General features: G+C 42.1%; 2 protein-coding genes across 3 annotated transcripts in view; one reads left to right on the forward strand and one right to left on the reverse strand.

The window, feature by feature from the left end:
* Positions 1 to 14,286, reverse strand: part of CPSF3 (cleavage and polyadenylation specific factor 3) — a 57,617-nt gene extending 43,331 nt beyond the window's left edge. The window contains exons 1-6 of one of the 2 annotated variants that reach the window (XM_019537419.1): positions 14,144 to 14,286; positions 7,974 to 8,037; positions 6,053 to 6,150; positions 4,734 to 4,862; positions 3,303 to 3,480; positions 1,232 to 1,321 (exon numbers count right to left, since the gene is read on the reverse strand). In XM_019537419.1, coding sequence (XP_019392964.1) covers positions 1,232 to 1,321; positions 3,303 to 3,480; positions 4,734 to 4,862; positions 6,053 to 6,150; positions 7,974 to 8,037; positions 14,144 to 14,214 — 630 coding nt within the window. In that variant the 5' untranslated portion in view covers positions 14,215 to 14,286. Of the gene's footprint in view, positions 1 to 1,231; positions 1,322 to 3,302; positions 3,481 to 4,733; positions 4,863 to 6,052; positions 6,151 to 7,973; positions 8,038 to 14,143 lie in introns of those variants that run through there. The other variant, XM_019537420.1, reaches the window with a different exon arrangement.
* A 62-nt stretch (positions 14,287 to 14,348) lies between these two features.
* ITGB1BP1 (integrin subunit beta 1 binding protein 1) lies at positions 14,349 to 24,315 on the forward strand. The gene is made up of 7 exons (XM_019537422.1): positions 14,349 to 14,372; positions 14,967 to 15,067; positions 16,676 to 16,754; positions 17,967 to 18,103; positions 18,910 to 19,002; positions 19,840 to 19,989; positions 23,857 to 24,315. Exons 2-7 carry the CDS (start codon positions 14,996 to 14,998, stop codon positions 23,926 to 23,928), a joined length of 603 nt encoding a protein of 200 aa, XP_019392967.1. The 5' UTR covers positions 14,349 to 14,372; positions 14,967 to 14,995; the 3' UTR covers positions 23,929 to 24,315.
* The last annotated feature ends 60 nt before the right edge of the window (positions 24,316 to 24,375 follow it).

Raw genomic sequence — 24,375 nt, forward strand, 5'->3', positions numbered from 1 at the left:
GCTGACTTCCTGCCCTTTGGGCAGGGGGCTGGACTCGATGATCTCCCGAGGTCCCTTCCAGCCCTAATGTCTATGAAAATCTATGAAATCTGTCAGCAGCTACCCAGAGCTGGGGCCGGCTGCAGCCAGGAGGCTGCAAATAGCTGCTGCCTCCCCGGCCCCAATACATGCCAAGGAAAATGGCATTGCGTGCCATGCTCGGCATGTGTGCCAGGGGTTGCTGACCCCTGATTTACAGTTAGTATTTCCCAGATTTCAGCCTTTGGCAGCCAATGGACCTGCCTCACAGCAAATCCTAAGTGTAGCTGGGCAAAGCCACTATTCATCTTGCTTGAAACTAAATAAAAAACTAGCAATAAAAATAATGCCTCTGACTAAATCAGGCGTTGTACAAGTGCAACCAACAGTGGCAGGCCAGAAGTGGCTGAAATTATTGTAAATCCACACCATAATGTTTCAGTCTGATGTTTATATTGGCCCAGTGCTCCACTATGCTGATGCAGGCAGCACTATGATCTAGAGATTATCTCTTATAGAGAAGACACAAAAAGATCATGCCCATTTATACCCATTAAAGACTTCTCAATATTTTTTTGTGAGGAAAATGACATTAACTTGTTATGCTGCTCACATTCACCCCGCAGCTTCAAGACAAGAAGTGACATTCTTCACTAGTCTTATTTTTGATCTAGGATGCTTGTCCTAATTGGTGGTGTAGTTGAGGGTTGCAGAGAGGTTAGAGAAGTGACTACATCATGTTTTGTACAATGTTTGTCATTGCCTGGGCTAAAACATTAGGCAGAATTCAGTACATGCTTAATTTGTGTTATGGGTCCAGCATGCTACTACTTAAAAGCCAGTGCCACAGTGGGCCCTCTTCTGTGTGGACACCCCAGGATACTGAATACTGAACAACACAAAATGCCATTTTACGGAATGGTGATGTGCAAGTTATTTTTAAGATGGCACAAATTTTAATGCGTTAAAAATTACATTATGCACCACTTTCAAATAAAGAAACTTGAGGAAAAACAACTTAGGAGGAAACTATCAAGATGTGTGAATACCCTGTAGCCTGGACTAATAGGACTTAATACAAGTTGCTAGTTATATGTCACCTTTAAGTTTCCTCTTTCATTTTGATATTAATCTTACAATTTAAGTAACACCCACCCTCCCCTTCTAGATAAACCTACATGCTTATATACAGAAACTGCTGTGCAAAACTTACAATTATAAGAATGTCAGGTTTAATGGTAGGAATCTCAGCTGCCATGAGGTGTCTGTCTTCCTGTCTTGAGAAATCACCTGTATATAAAAGCTGTGACAGTGAAAGAGAAACAATTCACCTATGATCAGAATAACGGTCAGCAAATACTTACGAATTTGCCTTGTATAGATGTGTTTAATATGTTAGCAAAAATAATATTTATGGATTGTACCTCTCTCTCTCTCTCTCTCTATATATATATATATCTATCTTTAATCAAAATCACTAGTAAGATTTCAATTACTAACATTTTTGGTAATTCTTTTCTGTGTTAAGAGTGACGTTTTCAGGTTTTTACACCTGTAAACACACACATTAGATGTTTTGTCCACAAGGACAAACTCAGACTGCATTTGAGAATATAATAAATAAAGCAACAAAAGCTAACATTTTCTGTTACCTATATAAATCTGGTTCTACTCGAGAAAGCTGCACACACATCTTTAAAAAGCAGCTGATAATTTTAAACACTTTCACTATAGTCTTGATGCTCTTCTCCAGTACATTACTGCTCATCTCATCTTACCTTAAAGTCAGCTAATTTTCTTGTGCATGCCCAAGCAGGTACTTTTAAAACACACAGACTCTTAACTGTGATCTGCACCTTAACCAGAGTAAATGACCTCATTCTGATTTCAGAAGTCTACATGTTATGTGCACAACCACCACGCTTTTCAAGAGCATAAATAAAATAAAACTGATTCTCAAAAGCTTGAATAAGAACACAGATAGCTAGCAGCAGCAAAGATAAGTGGTTTCTGTATAACTATAGCTGATATAGCTATATCAGTGACGGAGCTTACACCAGTAGTCGGCAACATTTTCTGGCAGCAGGCAGGAACGGCCCACCTTTGGAGGTAGCCAGTGCTGAAGTCTGGCCACTGTTTCTGTACACCACCTGGCTGCAGCACAACACAGAAAGTTCCCCACTGCTCAGCTGCAGTGTAGTGCAGCACAATGTGGCCCAGTTGAAGCCCGTGCAACTGAACATCAGTAAAGCACCAGCTCTGTGGGCCAGATCCAGCCTGTTGCCTATATCGTGTGTTTCAGAAGAAAGCAAAGAACATAATAGGCAGGAGGAAATGGGTCACGTGAGAGATAAGATGCACAAAAAGGGAAAAAGTTTCTTCCCGTCTGCAGCTGCTAATAAGCAGAACAACTCATAACTCTAACTTGTATCCTAGTTGTTGTAGTTACACAGCCTTACCCATACACAGGCTTTATCTTTTTAAAAAAATCTTCTCAAGCATTCATGGGACAAATCAAATCCTAACAGAAAAATGACTTTGTGAACCACCACCTAGTTCAGGACCACATTTCTTCATCCTGTAGTAAAAACTTAGTGCACCTCAGGCATATTTCAGTGGAGGAATGGTGATTTCCCTATTAAGATACTGAATTGGGACTCATGAAACCAATGTTCAACATCGGCCTCTGCCCCAGGCTGTTCTATAACTTCAGAGAAGTGACTTGGTTGCTCTGTACCTAAAAACAGGGATAAGAATATTTTCCTACCTCACAAGGGTGTTGTGAGGATAAATTCATTAACATGAGGCACTCAGATACTATGGTGACGAGGGTCATTTAAGTACCTAGACAGACAAACAAGGTAAAATAGCATTAGGAAACTATTTATGTATTCAGTTGCCTTTTCATAGATGTGAGCTCCTGGAATCAAGCCAGCATCAGCTGCTCACCCAGCTCTCAGTAGGCTAGTTTGGAGATTCTTGTATTGTTATTATACACCTAAGTCAGAAACTTAAAGGTACACTTCTTGTAATTAGCCAACATACACTATCTCATTTTGACATAACTGCGATCACTAACCCATTATAATTGACAAACAATAGTTCTAAGATTATGTGTCTCCTTCTGTGTCCCATTGGATTCCAACTGACAACAGCACTGAGCACCTGACTATACCTCATCTTGTGTCTTGGACAGTTTTCAGTACATTGCTGGCACTTAACCAATAAGAAATACCATGTGCCAAAGACCCGTATGCAGCTTTCCACTCTATACTGATAAGTACCTTTACACCAGCTATTTCAATCATAAACATAGCTGCTCCTAGAACATGGCCTGCATGGTAACACCAGAACTTGATTCCTGCCACCTCTTTTACTTCATGGAAGTTGATGGTTTCAATTTTGTCCATGCTTTCTTCCAGATCTGTCTCTGTATATAGCATATCATCTGCCGATATATTGCTGTATAAAAACAAAGTGTCTGAGCATCAGCCAGTTTCACGCATTTACTTTACACAAAAATTGAAGACATTTTTTGTGAATAGATTTAGAAGTAGAATGCTTTAAGGTGAAATTTAAGAGAGCAGAGAAAGAAAGTACAAAGGTGAGAGTGTAAGAAGGAAAGAAAGACATGTTTAGGTAAAAGACCTGAATGAAACAGATGAGAGAAGAGAGATAAGAACATATATGTATTTATTTATTTATCTATGCCACCCTCCCCAAAAGAAACTCATGGTGACTTACAATAAAGCAAGTTGTAAAAACAGGAGAAGATAAATGCTAAGGTAGTTTCCCAGACCACACCCCAAAACTTAACTCCATCTGCTAAAAGACTACCTAAATAAAGTTTTGCAACACTTCCAAAAGATAACCTGGCTCGACTCTGATGGGGTCAGGGAGAAGGGAGTTCCAAAGCCAAAAAGCGACTACTAAGAGCAACCTCCCATACATTTTTACCAAACAAACTTGGTACACAGATGGTACTTGCAGAAGGTTGCTCTTGACTGACCATAGGGATTGTGATGGAATTAAAGGAACAAGGTGGGAGTTCCTTAGTTTTGCAGGACTCAGGCCTTTTAAGGCTTTACAGGTCAAGCCCAGCACCTTAAACTGCACATGGACCGGTGCTGGAAATAACTGCAGGCAGGAGCAGGGTTCCTATTTGGACCAAAAACTGAAGGTTTTATATGCTGTATTTATTTGAATGCAAGACAAGACTTCCCCCACCTACTCAGTCTAGGGAGAAAGGAAGGTGGGGCGTAGGGGAACAAGGGGGAAAAAGTAGGTAAATCAGTTTGAGAGAGGGACGGAAATGGATGTTTCATTAACTTTTAGAAGTGTAGGAAATTGACATAAAATATTCCTTTCTATGTTTGGAACCCAGACATTGTTAGGGCCTAGGGACCCCAAAGTTAAACTGACTAGCAAATGACTGGTCTACTGTTATGGTTAGAACCTTTGGAAAAGCACAAATGAAAGAAAACAACCAGTTAAAAGAAGATTAGAGTCCCTTTTTTTTGGTTTTAAACCCCAAGATATTATTAGTATTATAAGTGAACTCAGCAAGAAATTTAGATATGTAAATGTTTAGGTTGGCACTGTAAAGACCTAAAAGAATGCACCCAAAGTCCCTAAATCACTGTATTATTTCACATACACTTTCCCCATTGGGCATGCTAATAATAATTAAAAAAACACAAACCAGGTCAACTTACCTAACTTTGACATAATCTGAAAGAAGCCACCTGTAAATAGCTTTTGTAGCATGAGTCATAAATGTCCTTCCTTTAAAACTTGTTTTTTGCAAAAACCATGGTAGAGCCCCACAGTGATCTAAATGGAAACTTCAAACAACAGTATAAAGCCAGTCAATATGCTAATGTTGTAGAATGCATGTGGCATACAATTCACTATTTTGCTGTATTAATACAAAAATCACAAATTCAAGACATGTAAAAACTGCAATATCAAGATTACCCAGGCCATATTGCTAAACTTCTATATTCAGAAATATGAGACTTATAAAGAAAGATGGAATTTCAAGTTATGCATTTACTGAAGGCATTTTACCAAAACAAGCTTATAATTTTTTACGCAAGAGGCAAGAATTGTTGTGGGTGATCTCTTTTATTCAATTTTTATATTTATTTAAAAAAAGGACTGATAGTGGATATAGAAAAAATATACATACCACACACATAGGGAGGAATATAAAATAAATGTAGCTGTGGTGATTGTAAAAGTGGTATGCAGGCCACCATATATGAAGAGGTAAACTACTAGACTGTATTTTCAGTAGCACACTAGATAAGTGTTTTGCCACATCTACACAAATACAGACAGGGGAATGATTTTTTAAGGAATCATTAAAGAATCACTGAGAAGTTTTGCAATCTCCACCCCTGGAAATTTTCAAGAACAGGTTCGAGAGGCTGGGATAGTATGGGGGGGAGGGCTGGACTACATGACCTCATGAGGTCCCTTCCAGCCCTACTTACCTATGATTTCAACTGTGCTACAGTGCTAATTTGAATGGCTCTTGAGATACAAGTGTAAGAAATACATAATGTATTTGGGTGAATCTCCCTAGAACCACTGTACCAAATGCTAGTATTTAAAACATGGGTAGTTCATGGAAAGTTAATTGGTTTCATAAAGCTGGCTCCTTTCTCAGTGGTAGCTACTATTATGGGCCTGAGCCAACCTCCATTTAAGTGTGTATAAGCCTTTCCACTGATTGCTGGTGCAAGATACAACTTCCATTAAAACTAAAAATGCAAACAATAATTTTCCTAAAACTTGTTTTCTACATGAAGAACAGCTGAAGTTGCCATTGTAAAGATACGTAGTGTTATATGATTACAAGCAGGAAACATGAGCCAAAGTTGTAATAGGGATGGATAAAAGTTTGATATTAAGACCCAGTTCACATAATAAAAAGATACTGTCACCCCATGTGCTTTCTCCCAGTGTCGGAGCCTACATTACATCGACCCTCTAAAAAGCACTAATTCTTGTTCAAAGTGCAACTTACTGACTAATTAAGAGAAGATCAATCTCAGCAGGATCTATCAAGTCAATGTAAGGAAGGGCATCCATTCCTTCTAGACCAGGGTGGATTCCACAATCAAGCTGAAAAGTGATGAAAAATAACTGAAACTCTTAACAGAAAACTACATATAAAGAGAATCATGCAGTTTAATTTACAAACTAAGTTACTAAATTTAACTTAGTTACAAATGATTTGTGACCTTCAGTATCATGTAGGAAAAGTTAATTTTGTTTATTCACTATTTTTAACATTGGAAGATTAAGCTCCATGATAGAAGCTAAGCTAGTGTGTCTGTCTATACAGCATATCCCCAGTGGAAAACTGTATACCTTTTCTGATTCTTTTCACATCTCTATTCATGCTTCTACCTTTTGAGTAAATAGCTGAAAAAAAGTATTTAAGTGTAGATTTTATCATCTGAGCTCAATAGTAGAAAAGCAAAGATATGTGGGTGTTTGGACTATATTCAAAACTATGTTTACAAAGTATAGATACAGGCTCCACTGAAAGTTAGGTATCATTTACAGACAACCACTGAACGCTAGGTATCACCTGCACACAAGCATAAATAGATACCTAAACTTTCTTTCAGAATTTATGTCCTTCCACTGTTTAAACTGTTCTTGGGAACCATATGTGACAGCCAGAACCAGAGGGATTAATAAGCAATAAATATGTACTTCTTAGAGACATTTGGCATTTTGCCTAAACAGCTAATATTAGTTAATATAAAGCTTGTAAGTTTGTAAACTGCAAATGTAACTTGTCTGTCAAAACTTAACCAAAATGATAAAATTAACTGTTTGTGTAACTGACTGGGCCCCATAGGCAAAACTGTAGCTATAAGATTAGGTGACTTAATGGTTTTTTGCTCAGGGTTCAGCCTTGATGATAAAACTGGATCCAACTGTCTGGCACACCCAACACATTCCAAGAAAGCACATCCCAAGAAAGCATATTCAAAGAAAACCTAAAAAGCGTTGGGGCTTAGGCAGAGCAATGTCAATTTCAAACCTAAAGGTGCTGCATTGTAACTTGCTTATTGGATAAACCCGAGTCTAGGTAACCTTTTATGATAATTTTTAACACCTTTCAATCCCATAGGGTAACAGCTATAGGGCAACATTATGAGTGGCTTTAAAGCCAACAGATTAGCATAAGACTAGGTATAAAAAGCGCGTGATCAGGTGACCAGCAGGAAGGAGGGAACAGAATGGTCATTTCTGTTCCATGCCCAGAACCCGGACTCCTGGTGTGAGTGAGGATCGGATCCTGATCAAGGGACCTTCCCCGGTAATCCCTCTAACAGCATCGATCAGGGACACCTGACTCCGCTGGAATCACCTGATGCATACCTGGCATTGAAGGACTATCGATAAGTTGCCGACCAATGTCTGTCTATCTGTTGCTTTAAACAGCCCAGTGGCTAATACCCTGACAGTGCCCAGTTGGCCTAGGACAGAATTGATCTATCTGTTGTTATTATCTGTTATTATTATTTACTATTAGCTCTTTAATACTGCATTATCTGCTTATCACATTTATCTTTCTGTTAACTGTTATGTATGTGTTAGCTATAATAAATTTGCCTTTACTTCACTCCCAACTTTGCCTCCTTGATCTGAAACTGAACCAAACAGCCCAGTTGGCCTGTGATAGAATTGTGCCAGTGACTAATACCCTAGCAGTGCCCAGCTGGCCTGTGACAACCATAGGATCCATCTCTTCTGGAAGCGGCAAACTTTGATACAAAGCTTTAGTTAGGAACCTGGATTTACCCATGACAGCTTTCTACAATAGAAGTTGTAACTGAAGGTGTTTACAAATAATTACCATTATTGTTCTTCCTTTAAACTTCAACAAAATTTAAATTAGTAATATAACACAATAGTATAACAATTACCATTATTTTTCTTCCTTTAAACTCCAAAATAATGCATGATCTTCCTACTTCTTGCCCAGCACCTCTGTAAAAGAAATCAATGACAAAGTTACCAGAAACAAAATCAACTACCCACTTTACATAAAACAATTAGTTGCAACACTGTACTGAACTGCACCTTTCAATGACTGCTGCAGGACTAATTACACTGTAATGTACCATACTGACTGCAAAACAATAGGGTGCTTACAATGTGTGTACAGTGTAATTCTGTTAAGTCAAACTGTAATTCTATCCAAAACAGCACACAGGAGACTTACTCCAGCAAAATGGCTCTGGCCTCTCTTTTTTTGATTCATTAACAATTACAGAATTAGAGAAAAATAAAACTGAAGGTGATTTAGGGAGGTCATGAATCCAGCGATTCTCAACCAGGGTGCCACAGAGCACCACTGGATAATAGCACTGTCAGGTAAACAAACAACTATATATGGATTTATAAGGTAAACCCAGAACATTCAAATTGGAACTAAAGTGTCAAAAAATTCTGACGTCTTGTGTTCCACGTTCTTTGCAACAAAATAATTGCTCTTATTAGTTTTTCTGTAGTCAAAAAACAAGTAAAAACTAAGAGCTAACATTTTCTAAGGGATGCCTTGAGTCTACTATGGCAGAAACCTTGCTTTTGCTGAAGGGGGCTGATTTACTTTTGAGTGAAGCAACTGAGATATGGTAAATTTATCCCTTAAATTATTAAATATGGTATAGAGGCTTTCAACTGTATCAACTGTACCTGTATCTGTATCCAGATTTTATTGGCCTACCACAGAATTGTTGTGAAGTTAGCAGGAAACACCCTCAATTTATAATTTATATTGATTCTTTCTTTCACAAAATAAATGAAAGATGTTAATAAGGCATCTCAACAGTAAAGGAGAAATACGATTTTTCCAATAAACAGAAGTGACAATCAATACTCTCTATATGACCAGTGTTCAGGAGACAAGAGCTCCAATGCATGTCATTTTTAATATAACCCCCCAGTCTCCATCCTTTTCAGTTTTATATACACTGAGAGGTTTTCAATTCCTGTCACAACACTGAAAAATGGAGGTGGTATATTCATTGCTAAAATACAGCTTGGAAATTATGAGGAATTCAATAAGAGCACTGAGACTACACCAGTCTGAATAGATTTGTGAGTTTTGCACATTTGTATCAAGGTAACTGAGAAATAGCTCCAGCAACTTTGCAAAGCCCAGCTCTGACTGACTAAAGGCAGTCAGTCAAAGATTAACATGATATCTGATGGAAAAATAAGTTTCTAGTGATTGTACAAATCTCACACCCCCAGAATAATCAAGTGCAGGAAGCATATGATTACCAAATTACATTACATTACATTCACACAGAGTATCCGTCATGTTTGCATGTTGCTTGGCTGAGGCCATTAAATTTCAGTATTCTGTAACTGGTAGTAGTATGTCAGTTCACTCAAGTAAAAAGTAACTTAAATCCTGACATGCTAGATATTATGGTGATGGATATCGCTAGAAACTCAAAGCTAAGGGCTATTATTAATACTTTTTATCTTTCCATAGAGCTAAGATTTTACTTCCCCAGAGGGTCACAATGCTGTCATTAATGACAGAACAGAACTGGTCCAATTACATTTATTTTGGAAGCTCACCGATTAGATTCCCCATAACTCTTTTTTGCTACACTGGCAGAGGCACAAGTTTTAATCAGTTATCTCCTTCATTCTGATAACTCACTACACAGCTACCTTTATCTGAGCAATAACATTCTTTGTTAAACATTCTTAAGTTAAATATAGCTTTGGTGTCTTGTGACACAGGTCAAACTGTCGAAGCAAAGATATTGATGCCATGTAAGACATGACAAAATGGCAGAGATTCTCTGCAGGTGATACAACAGAAAGGACAGCTCCTGCAACTCCAGGACCAAACCCAGATGCATAAGAACAGCACTGGAGATTGGAAACTCACCCCCTGGTACTTCCCTATCACCACCTTAAGCCTGGCCGCAAGATCCTGACTGTGCAGCTTATGGTATTCTGTACTGCTCAGTACTCAGTAAGGGTGCACTGATAAAGATTTTCTTGGCTGATACCAATAGCCGATGATTAGCCAGCCATGTTGGCCAATGCCGATCGATAACAGATGTTTAGTAATAGTGCAAGGCATTTTAAACTACTGACATAAATAAAACTTTCTGTTTGTTTGCTTTGTATTTATAACACACACACATGCCTACTGCCTGCTCTGGCCCTCATAAGGAAGATGGTGACCACTTCCTTCTTACGTACATCACTCCCTCACCCATGGCTCCTACCTGCATCCCTGCTCCCTGTGCAGTCTGTGCTGCCATCCTGGGCAGGCAGAGTAGACCTTTGCATGGGCAGTGGCACCAGATGCGTTTGGAGCCCCAGAGCATACCACTGCTGCCAAGGAGTGAAGGCGCCTGGTGCCTGGCGGAGCTGAACGTCCCTTGTGCATTGTCCTACCTGCCCATGCACAGCCCAACATCTCTGTGGCAGCCCCAGCACTCAGACCCCTGCTGCTCGTGTGGCATTGCCACAACAGTGGTGGCAACTGCAGGAAATGGTCCCTTTGCGGCTGAGCATGGCGTCCTGTGACAGCTCCCTGCTGCCGCCTCTCCCTCCTGATGCTCACCAGGACCTGTAGTCTGCCACAGGCTTGGGCTGGTGGCAGGACCAGACCATGCTCTCCAGGCTGCTCTGGGCACATGACTGTAATTATCGGCTACAATCAAAAAAAGCTGATGGCCGATAACGTCATTCCTCCTTTTACTGATGCCGATCCGATAGTCAACTATTTATAAAGCTAGACTTGGAATTCTTGAGACAGCTCTCAGAGGCCATACAGTCTAGGGACGTGGTTATCATTGGAGACCTAAACTACCCTGACATCTCCTGGGAGGAACCGTCAGCTAAACCCAACCACTCACATAGGTTCTTAACCTGCGTACAGGACCTTCACCTAATGCAGAAGGTATATGGTCCCACTAGGGGGAATACCTTACAGGACTTGGTGTTGGCTATGGGTGAGGACCTGATAGGGGAGCTGCAAATTCGTGGTCACCTGGGGGACACTGACCACCAATCAATCGAATTCACCATACGGCATAGAGTGGGTAAGGTAACTAATAGGGTGGAAGTGCTTGACTTTAGGAAGGCTAACTTCAGTGTGCTTGGGAGTCTAGTCAATGATACACTGCAGGATAAGAGTATTGGCAAAACAGGAGTCCATGAAGGGTGGTTGCTCCTAAAGGAAGCAATTCTTTGGGCGCAGAGGGAGACTATCCCAGTACAAGGGAAAAGGAGGAAAGAAACCAAAAAACTTCCTTGGCTAAACAGGGAAATCCAGGGGATCCCAGGGGCAAAAAAGAAGGCATACAGACGGTGGAAGCAGGAGGAAGCTACCGAGGAGGAGTATACTTATTTGTCCCACACTTGCAGGGAGGCAGTCAGAAAGGCCAAAGCAACTAGAGCTGAGGCTGGCAACATAAACTGAAGACAACAAAAAGTCATTTTTATAGGTATGTAGGGAGTAAAAGGAAGGCACAGGGCAGCATAGGACCCCTACTGAACAAGGAGCAATTAGTGACAGACAGGGGGGATAAGGATGAGCTAATCAATGAGTTTTTTTGCCTCAGTGTTCCTGAACAGGGGTCAAGATAAGTCTCCTAATGGGCTCTTAGACAGGCATTAGAGGGACACCAGCCCACCAACTGTCGATGCTGACTTGGTGCAGAGTCACTTGGATGGACCGGATGTGTTTAAGTCGGCAGGCCTGGATGAGCTGCATCCAAGAGTACTGAAGGAATTTGCTGGTGTCATAAAAGAACCACTGGCACAGCTGTTTGAGCACCCATGGTGCTCGGGTCAGGTCCCGGAGGACTGGAAAAGGGCCAATGTGGTCCCTATTTTGAAGCAAGGGAGGAAGGAGGATCTGAGTAATTATAGGCCAGTCAGTCTCACTTCCATCCTTGGAAAGGTCTTTGAAAAGATTATGAAGGATCATCTCTGTGGGAGTCCAGCAGGAAAAACAATGCAGCAAGGAAACCAGCATAGATTTGTAGTAGGTATATCATGCCTGACCAATCTGGTTTCATTTGATGACAGGGTCACAAAACACTCAGACGCAGGAGTAGAGGTGGATGTTGTTTTCTTGGATTTTAGGAAGGCCTTTGATATGGTACCTCATCCCATTCTCAGAAATAAATTCAGAGACTGTGACATAGATGTTTACATATCTGGTGGGTAGCAGATTGGCCTAGCGGTCGTACCCAGAGAATGGTAGTTGATGGGTCGGTATTGACCTAAAAGGATGTGGGTAGTGGGGTCCCACAAGGTTCGGTCCTTGGACCTGTACTCTTCAATATCTTCATCAGTAACTTGGATGTGGGTGTGAAGTGTACTCTGTCCAAGTTTGCAGATGATACTATTTTGTGGGGTGAAGTGCACACTCCAGAGGGTAGGGAATGATTGCAGGCAGACCTGGACAGGTTGGAAAAGTGGGCAGTACACAATAGGATGCAGTACAACAAGGACAAGTACAGAGTGCTGCACCTAGGGCGCAACAATATCCAGCATGCCTACTGGCTAGGAAGTGAGCTTCTCAGCAGCACAGAAATGGAAAGGGATCTCAGAGTCCTAATGGACTCCAAGACGAACATGAGTCATCAGTGTGACAAAATCATTAGCAAAGCTAACTAGATTTTATCATTCACCAACAGATACATCCAAGGAGGTGATACTCCCCCTCTATGTGGCATTGGTCAGACAGCAGTTGGGTGCCGTACTTCAAGGATGTTGATAGACTTGAGAGGGTCCAGAGGAGGACCACTCGTATGGTTAGGGGCTTACAGGACAAGCCCAATGAGAAGAGACTGAGGGACGTGGACCTCTTCAGCCTCTGCAAGAGAAGGCTAAGAGGTGATCTTGTGGCTGCCTACAAATTCATTAGGGGGACGCAGCAAGGGATCAGAGATGCTTTGTTCACCAGGACACCTCTTGGGGTAACAAGGAACAACGGTCACAAACTGACAGAGAACAGATTTAGGCTAGATATCGGGAAAAACTTCTTCACAGTGAGGGTGGGCAAAATTTGGAATGGGCTTCCAAGGGAGGTGGTGCTCTCCCCTAACTTCAGGGTCTTTAAGAGAAGGCTGACCCCAGCACTCTTTCCTGCCTAGGCAGAGTCAGACTCGATGATGTGTGGAGGGCCCTTCTGATCCTAGCGTCTATGAATCAGTGCACCCCTAGTAATCAGTGTTAGGAAGCAGCCAAAATGTGTGCTTGTGATCTATAACCTCCCCCACCCTCCTTTTTAAATAAAAAAGTTTGAAGTTTCAGGGTTAAGGTAGTCATTACTGGCAGTGAAGCCCAGGTCTGCATGACTGACCCAAGATGCATCAAAAAAATAAGTGCAGTCACACCAGAGTTGACATCATTTACCTAAGAACAGGGTTTACATGGATAACAAGACTTTCTGATTTTGGAAGAGATGCGAGCTGAGCTCTAATAAGATCATTTTGATAAAGTACAGACCTGGGCTGCAGATGACAAAGACAGTTCAGTAGTTTTCCAAAGTCCCATGTCAGTCCTAGGAAAGAAAGACCACACGCCAGTGCAGAGGGAGGGGGATACATCACTGGCTGGTCATCAGGGTGCCCAAGAAGAAGACAGATCACAAGCTCAATGTGAAAGGCAAGAGCTCTTGTGCAGGATAGCTTTTATTGGACCGACACACAGAGTCAAGACAGGTCCAGGCAGGCTTTCACTGTTCCTTTCCTCAGGCCAGCAGCCATCGCCTCAGCTCTCTCGCACTCACAGGGCTCAGCACAAAACACCAAACCCCATTTTTCACTGTGCCAAGAGCACAGCCCCGCTCCGCGCAGCTGGCCGTAGACAGCGACAGCCCCAGCCCCAGCCCCTCCTCAGGCCTCGGCGCAGCGCTGCTAAAGACTTCTTTTACGAAGACCAGGGCAGGGGTGGCCCGGGGGCCAGGCGGGAGGTGAAGACGTCGGACAAGACCCAAAGAAGCCGGCGCAGCTGCTGGGCCCCCGCCGCCTGCATCAAGCAGCCCCGGAGGACTGAGAACGCCTCAGGCCCCATTTCCCCCAGCGCCCCGCCGCCCACTCACAGGGGCCGGATAAGCAGCTGGTCGCTCTCCTCGGCCGGGATCATGGCATCGGCCTTCCTCTTCGCCGACATCGCGACGAACGGACACGAAGCGGCGCGCTATGTCCCTCGCCGGCACCCGCACGCGGCGCCCCCGGCAGCCTCCGGGCCGAGGGGGGGAACCGGACGTCCAGCGGAGGGGAGAACCGGAAGTGAAAAGTTACTTCCGGTTGCCGAGACCGGTTGCTGAGGTGAGCAGGTTGTTGCTTATTCGGGCCGTCGTCCCCATTACTGTCCCCATCTCGCGGGTTGGAGCAGCGACCTAGGCCGAGGCCCGGCGCTGCCCTCTGCCGCCAGGATGAGGCCGGGGGGAGGGGCCTGGTGGGCACAGCGCGGGGGGAGGGGCCTTGCGGCCCGGGCCGTGAGCCCCTTAAAAGGATCCTGTGACAGCCCAGGGTGCCGCAGCTCAGCCTGGTTGAGAGCCGCTGCTCTAAAGCTTGTCATTGAGTAAACCTGTTTAATCGGCTGCTTTACTTCTGTGTACCCTGTTCAAACTGCATTATTTATTTTAGAAAATTATCCTTGCAGCAGTTTTTTGAACCAGGCCGTTAAGTTATAGTCCTTCCTGTTCTTACACATAGAGGAACCCAGACAAAAAGTACTTAGTAGTATTTTGTTGAAGTAGCAGAGTAGAAAGAGGTGGGACCAGTTTTGATTCCTAGGTCTGTCTTCAAAAATCATGGGTCAAGTGGCTTCTAAGTTTAGATACAGAGTCCATGCGGGTGTCTGGGTATTGACTTATCCTGGCAGTGTCACAGGACCCGTTTTTCCCATCTCTCTTGTAGAATTGTCTTCGATCTAATTATGGTGAAAAATGTTCAGAAAAGGGAAAAAACGACACAGCAGCAGCAGCTCACAAAGTAGTGAAATCAGTACCAAGAGTAAGGTAAGCTGAAGTTGGTCTGTAGCGTCAGTCTGTAGAACAGTTTTGTCTGCTGTGATCATATGGTTGTGTGGTTCATTCAGAGGTGATGTTAGAAGTGGGACGTTCATGAAATGGCAGACTGCAAGTGAGAGAATATTTTCTGTTTCACCTGTCCTTAAAGTTGTGTTTTGAGATAACCAATATAACACCTTGTCCTAAGGTGACCTGATGAGGAGATTGCCTGATAGACTTAACACAGTCTGCATTTTCCAGTTAAGAAATGATGATAGATCATTGCAGCATAGTGCCAATGCAGGAGACCTTTTTTTTGGACATACAACTCTTCACGGGCCAAGCTGAATGCTGTGTAAAAAGTATGGAAAGAGTGTGCTAGTTGGGCATTTCAAAGGATCTAGCCACACATCTTCTCAGGGTGGATTTGATCAACTTCGTTGATGGATGAAATTAACAACATCCTACATAAATTTGCTTTCTGCGCATTGGATTATTGGATCCAGTCCACATTTATTTTCTGAAATTAGTATTTGACCTTGAATGACCAATGAAATAATTGTAACTAGTCTATTGCAACTAGTTAGCATCTTTCAGAATGCAAGTTTCTCATTGTAGACTGTATCTTTTGGCATATAGAATAGGAAGCACAATGTTCATGTATAGCAAGTAATTTTTTTATCCGTCAGTTGGTTGCCTTATTCAGGCTAGTTCATGTTAATATCTTTTCATGAAATTAACAACTTGGTTTGCTTTCTTTGTAAAGGAAAGCAAAACTAGAATGAGCAGTTGAGTGTTTAGCATGTTCTTTTTCCACTGTGTGGCCAGTAACTTGCTACTAAGTTCAGCAGCTATGCCTTCAAATATGACAGCTTTCTGACAGCACAAGAAAAGGAGTTTGTAGGAAACATGCACTTTTTTCCACATTACTAATTATTAACAAGACCTTTCACAGCAGCATTGCAATATGTTATTGAATTTGGTTCTTCCGAACAGATTAACAGAAAGACTGCCTCTATTTTATGCATCATTTCTTTAAAACTCTTCAAAGTGGAAGGTTTGACAGCCAATAAGTATAGTCTGTCAAACATCAGTGTTAAGAATAATGAATTCAGTCTTCCAGATTTCCTGAAATGGCTGGTATTTCTAATATACATCCCATTGCTAAAGGTCATATCGCTTCAAATACTAATGGCAGGTATGCGCTTGCCAATTTCCCAAAGGTGATGTTACAGTGAAAGGAAAAAAATTGCAGGCAACTTCTTTAAAGTTCATTTTTGCTGAATTTTTGTCCACTTTTTTCAAAAAGTTTTTGGACTTCATTAAACCCACTTGTAGTTTACATCATTGTAAATGAGACCAAGACAGGATAATTCATGCCTAGAAAACTTTATATTAATCCTTCTGAGAAACTCTTCTGAGAGTTTTTTGGCCTTGTTTCATTGGATTGATCTGATCACTTTTAAATAGATTAAGACATGAGTTAAGATGCTAATGAAATGTATGGGGTAGAAAAGCATGAATTAAGATGCTAACGAAATGTATGGGGTAGAAAAGCTCAAGGTCAATTGTTAAAATGTTTTTAACGTATTGCTGCTTTTCTCCCCCTTTAACTAGTCCGTAGACTCCAGTCTTGGTGGACTTTCCAGATCTAGTACTGTTGCCAGTCTAGATACAGACTCCACTAAAAGTTCAGGTACGTGACCAGAACTGTGATAGACTCACCAGAAGGAGATTGATTTATAAATATGTGTTGGAGAAGGAAATGAAAAATGTATATTCAAGTTATGAATTACACATTTACATGGCCAGTTGAGCTATCAGTTTGTCTCCTGACAAGCATTTGCCCAGTCAGAGCACGTGAGGTGCAAGTTGAAGTGGAGAGCCATAAAGAAGTTGCACGAAAAGTATAGCAGAACCGGGGACAGTGGTCAGAAGTGAGGTGTAAAGAGGTGCAGCAGCAGGCATGGACCTGATATACAGTGTATATTAGGCCCTGGGAGTGAAGTTCTGCTGAGATAGAAAACTGTTCCCGTGTTTGAGGTAACGGTCACTGAGTGTTTCTGTTGACTCAGAACTTCAGAGCAGGTTTTGGACACAGGGACCTGGCTTTGCATTAGATAGATGATCACCAAACCAAAGCACAGAGAGGAAATACCTGATAAGCAACTTAATATGGCTACAACAGTAGCAAAAAGATTTAACGTTCTCATCTCTGAAAGCACAGTTTTGCCATTTAGGAATTGTCCTCAACTATCCAACAGTGTGCTAACCCTCATTCATGTAATTTTTCCACATACGGCTTTGAAGAGGACTGTCAGCGGACATGGTAAACAGTGGACTTTCAGTGGTTCTGTTCTCAGTAGTGGCCGGTAACAGAACAAGGTTCTGTTTGGTTCACCACTGTTCTCAGTGGTGGCAGGTAACAGCACATGGAGCAAGGGAGGATTTAAGTTGGATATTAAAGAAAAACTCTCTCACTAGGAGGGTGGTGAAGCACTGGAACAGGCTACCTAGGGAGGTGATGGAATCTCCGTTCTTGGAAGTTTTTAAGGCGTGGCTCGATAAAACCCTGGCTGGGATGACTTAGTTGGGGATAGTCCTGCTTTGAGCAGGGGGTTGAACTAGATGATCAGTTGAAGTCCTTTCCATCCCTATTTTTCTATGATTCTAAGAAAGTAATATTTCCTGGCACCAAAAGAATAGGATTACTGTTTGGGTAGAATGATTGTTCCAAATTATATTTCTTTCCTTATAGGAGAAGCAAAGATTTCTTAGCGGGATCTCTCTTACTGGACCAACTCTGTAGTTGGGATAAAGTCAGAAAAGCTTTCAAGAGCAAGACATTCTTTGTCAGGTCCATTTCAGGTCATGACTATATCACTTTTACACTACCATTTCTTTATAGGACAAAGCAACAGTAATTCAGATACCTGTGCAGAATTTAGAGTTAAGTATGTTGGTGCCATTGAAAAACTGAAACTTGAGGAGAGCAAAAATCTGGAAGGACCCTTGGACTTGATAAATTACATAGATGTTGCACAGGTAAGTGTGTTATGAATGTGTTGGAACATATTAAACTGATATTTCTTCCTGCCATCTTCTATTATGATCTGACAGCCAAAATCTAGACAAGTAATTTACTGTAGCGATATGTGCAGTTTTAATAAGGAAGCCCTAGCTAGTGGTGGAAGGGTGTGCCTTCAAAGGGCAGATCTGCAGGAAGTGGTGGGACTACCTAAGTAGCATCAGAAAGAAAAAAAGGGATCCTGACTACTCTTGGTCACTTAAGATTTTGTGATACGAGAGCCAGAACAGAATCTATGGTACTTACACAATCAATAGCTTCTTTTATTAAAAGATTAATCAGGATTCTCTTCACAAGGTCAGTTAAAGCTTTAACTGCCCCTTGGACTTCAGAAACAAGACGTTTGCAATGCTAGTACATAGCCACTTGCACACGTTCCCAGTCTTGCAACAAGCATTACCTGCATGAGTACACACTAAACTGGTGCTAATGTTGCTTTCCCCACATGGCTTTCGTCTCATAAGGTAGTTGACTCATAGGACAAACACACCAAGGTAACATAAGAAGCCTCATTCTTCAGAATGTCTTTTCTCACCCCTGAATAACTGGATGAACTGCAGCATTGGGCCGGGGGGAGAAAGACATTTTTACAATTTTGCAGGACAAAGCCAAGCATAGCACCTATATTCCATGCATTAAGGATGGGGGAAAAGTGAATACTGATTTAAGCTGAAGTAAATGTAACAAAGCAAATGAAGGCCATACGTTGTGTATATTCACTGTCACTTCTGTACATTAAAGGTTGGTTTTTTTTCTTCCAAAGCAAGATGGAAAGTTACCTTTTGTTCCCAGTGAAGAGGAGTTTATTATGGGAGTTTCCAAATATGGTATTAAAGTCTCAACATCAGATCAGTATGTAAGCAAATCTTCTCAAATTATTATTTTTTGGGTGGAAGGTGGGGAATTCTGGAATAGCACTGCCTCTGGTCCTGCAGTCCTTCCACAGTCACACCTTTCATCCAAGCTAGCAGGTACTGGATGAAAGGTGTCTTACATGTGTGAGACCATGTTATTTAAATCCCATTGCACTTTCAAGAAGGTGACAGATCCTTGCTATGGTATCTAAATTAAACCTTTTATCCATTGCTTTTCTGACTTCAGCCTGAAAGAGACACGTTGATAAAGACTAAAGCAGTTTGCACTTGCTTTTTTTTTGGTCTTTGTACTGGTGCCACCCCACTGACATCAATTTGTAGTTTAGAAACTTAATAGCCATTGGACCTTTATAGATATGATATTGCTTGTATTTGATGCAGAGAAAAATAAACTGCATTCCAGATTAAGTTAAGAATATATCATTTTTACTAAGCACAGTGTTCCAGGATTTCTAGGTAAGAATTTAAAAGCCACTGTTTTGCATCTTGAATGGCTTATCTTCCAATTAAAGAAATGAACTGACATAGGGATACAAGATATTTTTCCCCAGTTTATTTGACCCTATTTCTGTTTTGTTTTTTGTCCTATCACAATCACTACAACAGCATTTTTATCCTTTACCTTTTCTCAAAGAGTCAGACGTGTCATAAAAGCTGTTACCAGGGGCATGTAAGCTTCTCTTAAGTAAATAAGTCAAGCTAAAGATTCTTTTCTGAAATATATTAAAGTCTTGCAAAAGGCAGTTCAAAGCATACAAGACATTTAAATAGTACTGTTTGCACTGTTTCAGAAAATCTCTTTTGCTACTTGGTTGCAGGATGTGTTACATAGACATGCTCTGTATTTAATTGTGAGGATGGTCTGCTATGATGATGGTCTTGGAGCCGGCAAGAGTTTATTGGCTTTGAAGACAACAGATGCAAGTTATGAAGAATTCAGTCTCTGGTTATACCAATGTAATAGTCTGGTAAGACAATTTGTTTACACTAATGGGTGAAGGGATCAGTGTATTTTTGTCTGATTTGGCCTTCTAGGACAACGTTGTCTTTATCTGTGAGGTTTCTGAACCTTTCCTTATGTTCTGCACAGTTGGGTAGGACAGTTAAGGTACAACCGTTCTAGCACAAGGAAGATTATGTGACTTCAAAGAATAGCCTCCACTTTCAGAGATAAATATTCTGATTAACTTTGGTCTAAAAATCACTATTTGTTACTCTCTAGGGAAAGGCTTCCTTAAATTCTTCAAGTAACATCTTTTTGATTATTGTTCTAGGCCAGAGGTATCAAACTCACCCCTTGAGCCAGATTTGGGCTGCCAGGCTATTGCCAGCCCAGATCTGGAATACACCGTTGGCAGCATGGCAAGTGGCAGTTAGTGCAGCCATTGTCTGTCCCCCACCACTGATACTCATTGCCAGTGAGGCTCCCTGTCCTGCCTCCAAGTTCCTGGCCCCTGTACAAGTTGCAGGGGTCAAACAACACTGTTCCACAGGCCCCAAGTTTGACATCCCTATTTTAGACATTCAAAAGCAGTGAAAGGCTGTGCTGTCCCCCCTGGGCACAGGTAATGCTGGAGCATTGCTATGGAGAGCTACACTCTACAGAAAAGGGACCATGTAGGAAAGAAAGGTGGAAACATTGCTCTCTGTGAAAGAGCAGTTTACCTCCTTGGAGGCTGACATTGGATCCAGAAATATACATCTTGAAACCCTCTGGGTTAAGTTGCGGGGGGGGCGGGGCGGGGGGCATGCAGGGAGAGAGACCTAACTGTAGCTGTATACTGCAGACCACCAATCAGGGGGAGGAATTCAATATGAAGTTCACCCGAGAATTGACTGTGCATGTGATGTGGTTGTCATGGGTGATTTTAATTATCCAGGCATCGGGGGGGGAACACTAGGCCAAGTTGGATCGATTACAATCCTTCCTGACCTGTGTTGAGGAGCCCTTCCTGACTCAGGAGGTGCGTAGGCCAACCAGAGATGACGATCTGCTAGACTTGGTCCTAGCCAAAGGAGACGACCTGGTGACAGACTTAAATGTAGAGCGAAGTCTGGGCAACAGCAACCATGAAACCATCATGTTCACTGTCTGACATAAGGCAGACAATCCTGATAGCAGGATTGAAGTTTTAGACTTCAAAAATGCAAATTTCAGTGCATTTAGGTCACTAGTAGGGGAAGTGCTGTGAGACCAGGGTCCGAAGGCAAAAGGTATACACGAAGAGTTGTTGTTCCTTAAGGACACAATCCTTGAAGCACAAAGGAAGTCCATTGCCACACAGAGAAACAGTAACAGAAGGGCTGGGAAGCCCTCTTGGCTAAACAGGGAAATCACGGTCCTCTTAAGAAAGAAGAAAGAGGCTTATAGACCATGGAAGCTTGGGGCGGGCCCCAAAGAGGACTATTCCATGATGGCCCATATTTTCAGGGAATCGATAAGAAAGCCTAAAGCAGCGACTAAACTTAAATTAGCAATGGGAATCAAGGACAACAGGAAGCCCTTCTTTAGGTACATAAGGAACAGGAGGAAAACAAATGGGAGTGCGTGGCCATTGCTTAGCAACTCAGGAGAGCTGGTTACTGGCATCCAGGAGAAAACTGAATGACTACCTTGCCTCAGTCTTTCACCAGAACAAGGGGAAAACCACGCCAGGTAGATGAGCACAGTAGGACTAATTGCCTTCCTACTATTGCCATAGAATTGGTATATGACCAATTAAAAAATTAGACAAATACAGGTCAGTGGGATTAGATGATCTTCCTTTGAGAGTGCTGAAGGAACTGGCTGAAGTCATTGTGGAACCTCTGGTGAAACTCTTCCACAACTCCTAGCACTCTGGAGAAGTCCCTGAGGACTGGAAGAGGGCCAATGTTGTGCCCATCCACAAGAAGGGCAGAAGGGAGGACCCAGGTAACTATAGGCCAGTGAGACTAACTTCCATCCTAGGGAAAATCCTAGAAAAGTTAATCAAGAAGTCTATCTGCGATAAGCTTGCAGAAGGTAAGATTCTAAATGATAGCATGGCTTCATTGTGGGCAGGTCTTGCCTTACCAACCTCATTTCCGTCTATGACCAGGCAACTTGCCACCTGGACATGAGAGTAGGTTGACATTGTATACCTAGACTTCCAAAGGCATTTGATCTAGGATCCCACAATGTCCTTGCGAGAAAATTGCAGGATTGTGGGCTAAACTCTGTGAAGGTCAGGTGGGTGAGAAACTGGCTGCAGGATGGGACCCAGAGAGTCATAGTGAATGGATATGCATCATCCTGGCGAGAAGTGAGCAGCGGTGTCCCGCAGGGGTCGGTGATTGGTCCAGTACTTTTCAACTTCTTTATGAACAATTTGGATGCGGGTTGAAGAGCTCACTCGCCAAGTTCATGGACGACACCAAGTTATGGGGAAGTGTGGTCATGCTTAAAGATAGGCTACAGATACAGGCTAGTAAGTTGGGTGGATCGGAATCTGATGAAGTTCAATGACCAGAAGTGTAAAGTGCTCCACCTTGGGACAAGCAACCCCCAACACACCTACAGGCTTGGTGGCACCAAACTGACTAGCACCATGAATGAAAGGGACCTGGGGGTAATAGTAAACCACAGTAGTATGAACATGAGCCAGCAGCGTGATGCTGTAGCCAGTAGGGCAAATAATACTCCAGCATGCATCAATTGACGCATCTCCAGCAGAACCAAGAAGGTGATTCTTTTGCTCTACTCAGCACTGGTGAGACCGCAGCTGGAGTACTGTGTACAGTTCTGGGCACCACACTTTAACAAAGACGTGGTAAAGCTTGAGAGAGTCCAAAGAATAGGCACCTGTATGATCAGAGTCCTACACAGCAAGCCATACAAGGAAAGGCTGAGGGATCTGGGACTCTTCAGCCTGAGGAAAAGAAAGCTGAGAGGGGACCTGGTAGCAGCTTGTTGCTACACTAGGAGAGTACATCAAGGGCTTGGTGAGCAACTGCTCACCAGGGCACCCAAGGGAAAACTAGAAGTAATGGTCACAAACTCCTGGAAGACCATTTCAGACTGAACATTAGGAAAAACTTCTTCACAGTCAGGTGTCCAGACTGTGGAATAAGCTGCCTCCCACGGTGGTGCAATCACCTACCCTGGAAATCTTCAAGAGGAGACTGGACGGTCATCTTGCTGGGGTCACCTGACCCCCAGTTATCTTTCCTGCTTGGTGCAGGGGGCTGGACCCTATGATCTTCCATGGTCTCTTCCGGCCTTACAGTCTGAATCTATGAATAATGCTAGTGGTTTGACATAAGTTTTCATGCACGTGCAAAGATAGCATTTAGCTTTTTTAGCTCTACTGGGAGGGAGCAAGCAGAAACTTTCAGTACCACACAGCACTGCTTAACAAGTAGGAAGTTTTTTCGCCTACATGTCTAACTAAAATAAGGGAGGTAGTTATTTTCAGGGCATTATGGTAGTACATGAGATCCAATTACCATGCCACTAAACTTTGAGGATGATTTGGAGACCAGGGTTCTCAGGATTACACTGTAAGTACAGATAGTATTACAGGTAACAGTGCTGAATTGACTTTTTCAAACAAAAAAGTTTTATACCCCTCAGATGACTGCAAACTAACTTGAATTCTATAGAGCTTGACTGCTAAGTTACTCTATACTGAAAGATCTTGGCAGAGCCAGTTGCACATCACACACATGAATGAGTCTTTTTTCCCCCATAATATTTCATAATACAATAGCTACAGCAGAAAATTCTAGCAGGAACATGTACTGTATAAGAGCATTTAAGCTAAATCCTTTCTGAGAATAATTCATTGACTTCTTTTTATTCTTATAAAATGTAGGAACAAGCACAAGCCCTCTGCAAGGTATTGTCAACAGCCTTTGACTCTGTTTTAACATCAGAGAAGTCTTGAATTTCTTCAGCTGTCATATGGGATGGTTTAAGAATGCTTTGTACTGAGGAGAAGGGCAGCCCCCTTTTGTGACAAAACTGACTAAATCAAGCTTTTCAGAATGGAACAGGTGTGAACTCTCTCACTGCTTGACCAGGATCATTAACACTGCACCAAGGAGAGCCACACAATTTTGTATATATAAAAGTTTCTTATGTTGGTCTGCAGTCATTAGAAAATGACAGCTCAAGTCTGACTTACCTAAAGAAGTCATTTCGGGTTTCAGACATCATCTTCCAGCTCATAAATTTATGAATAATGCTGGCTTTTTTTTCTAATTGTGAAGCTTGTACCACAAATAGTATTTTGTACAGGAATATAAAATAAAAGTCTGACATTGTCTTCTAACTGCTGCATGCAAAACAGATATCGTGACTGTTGTTTCTGCTTAGACCACATAACAAAAGT

The sequence above is a fragment of the Crocodylus porosus genome, unplaced genomic scaffold, assembly GCF_001723895.1.
Source record: "Crocodylus porosus isolate Cpor-Errol unplaced genomic scaffold, CroPor_comp1, whole genome shotgun sequence".
NCBI classification, from domain to species: domain Eukaryota; kingdom Metazoa; phylum Chordata; order Crocodylia; family Crocodylidae; genus Crocodylus; species Crocodylus porosus.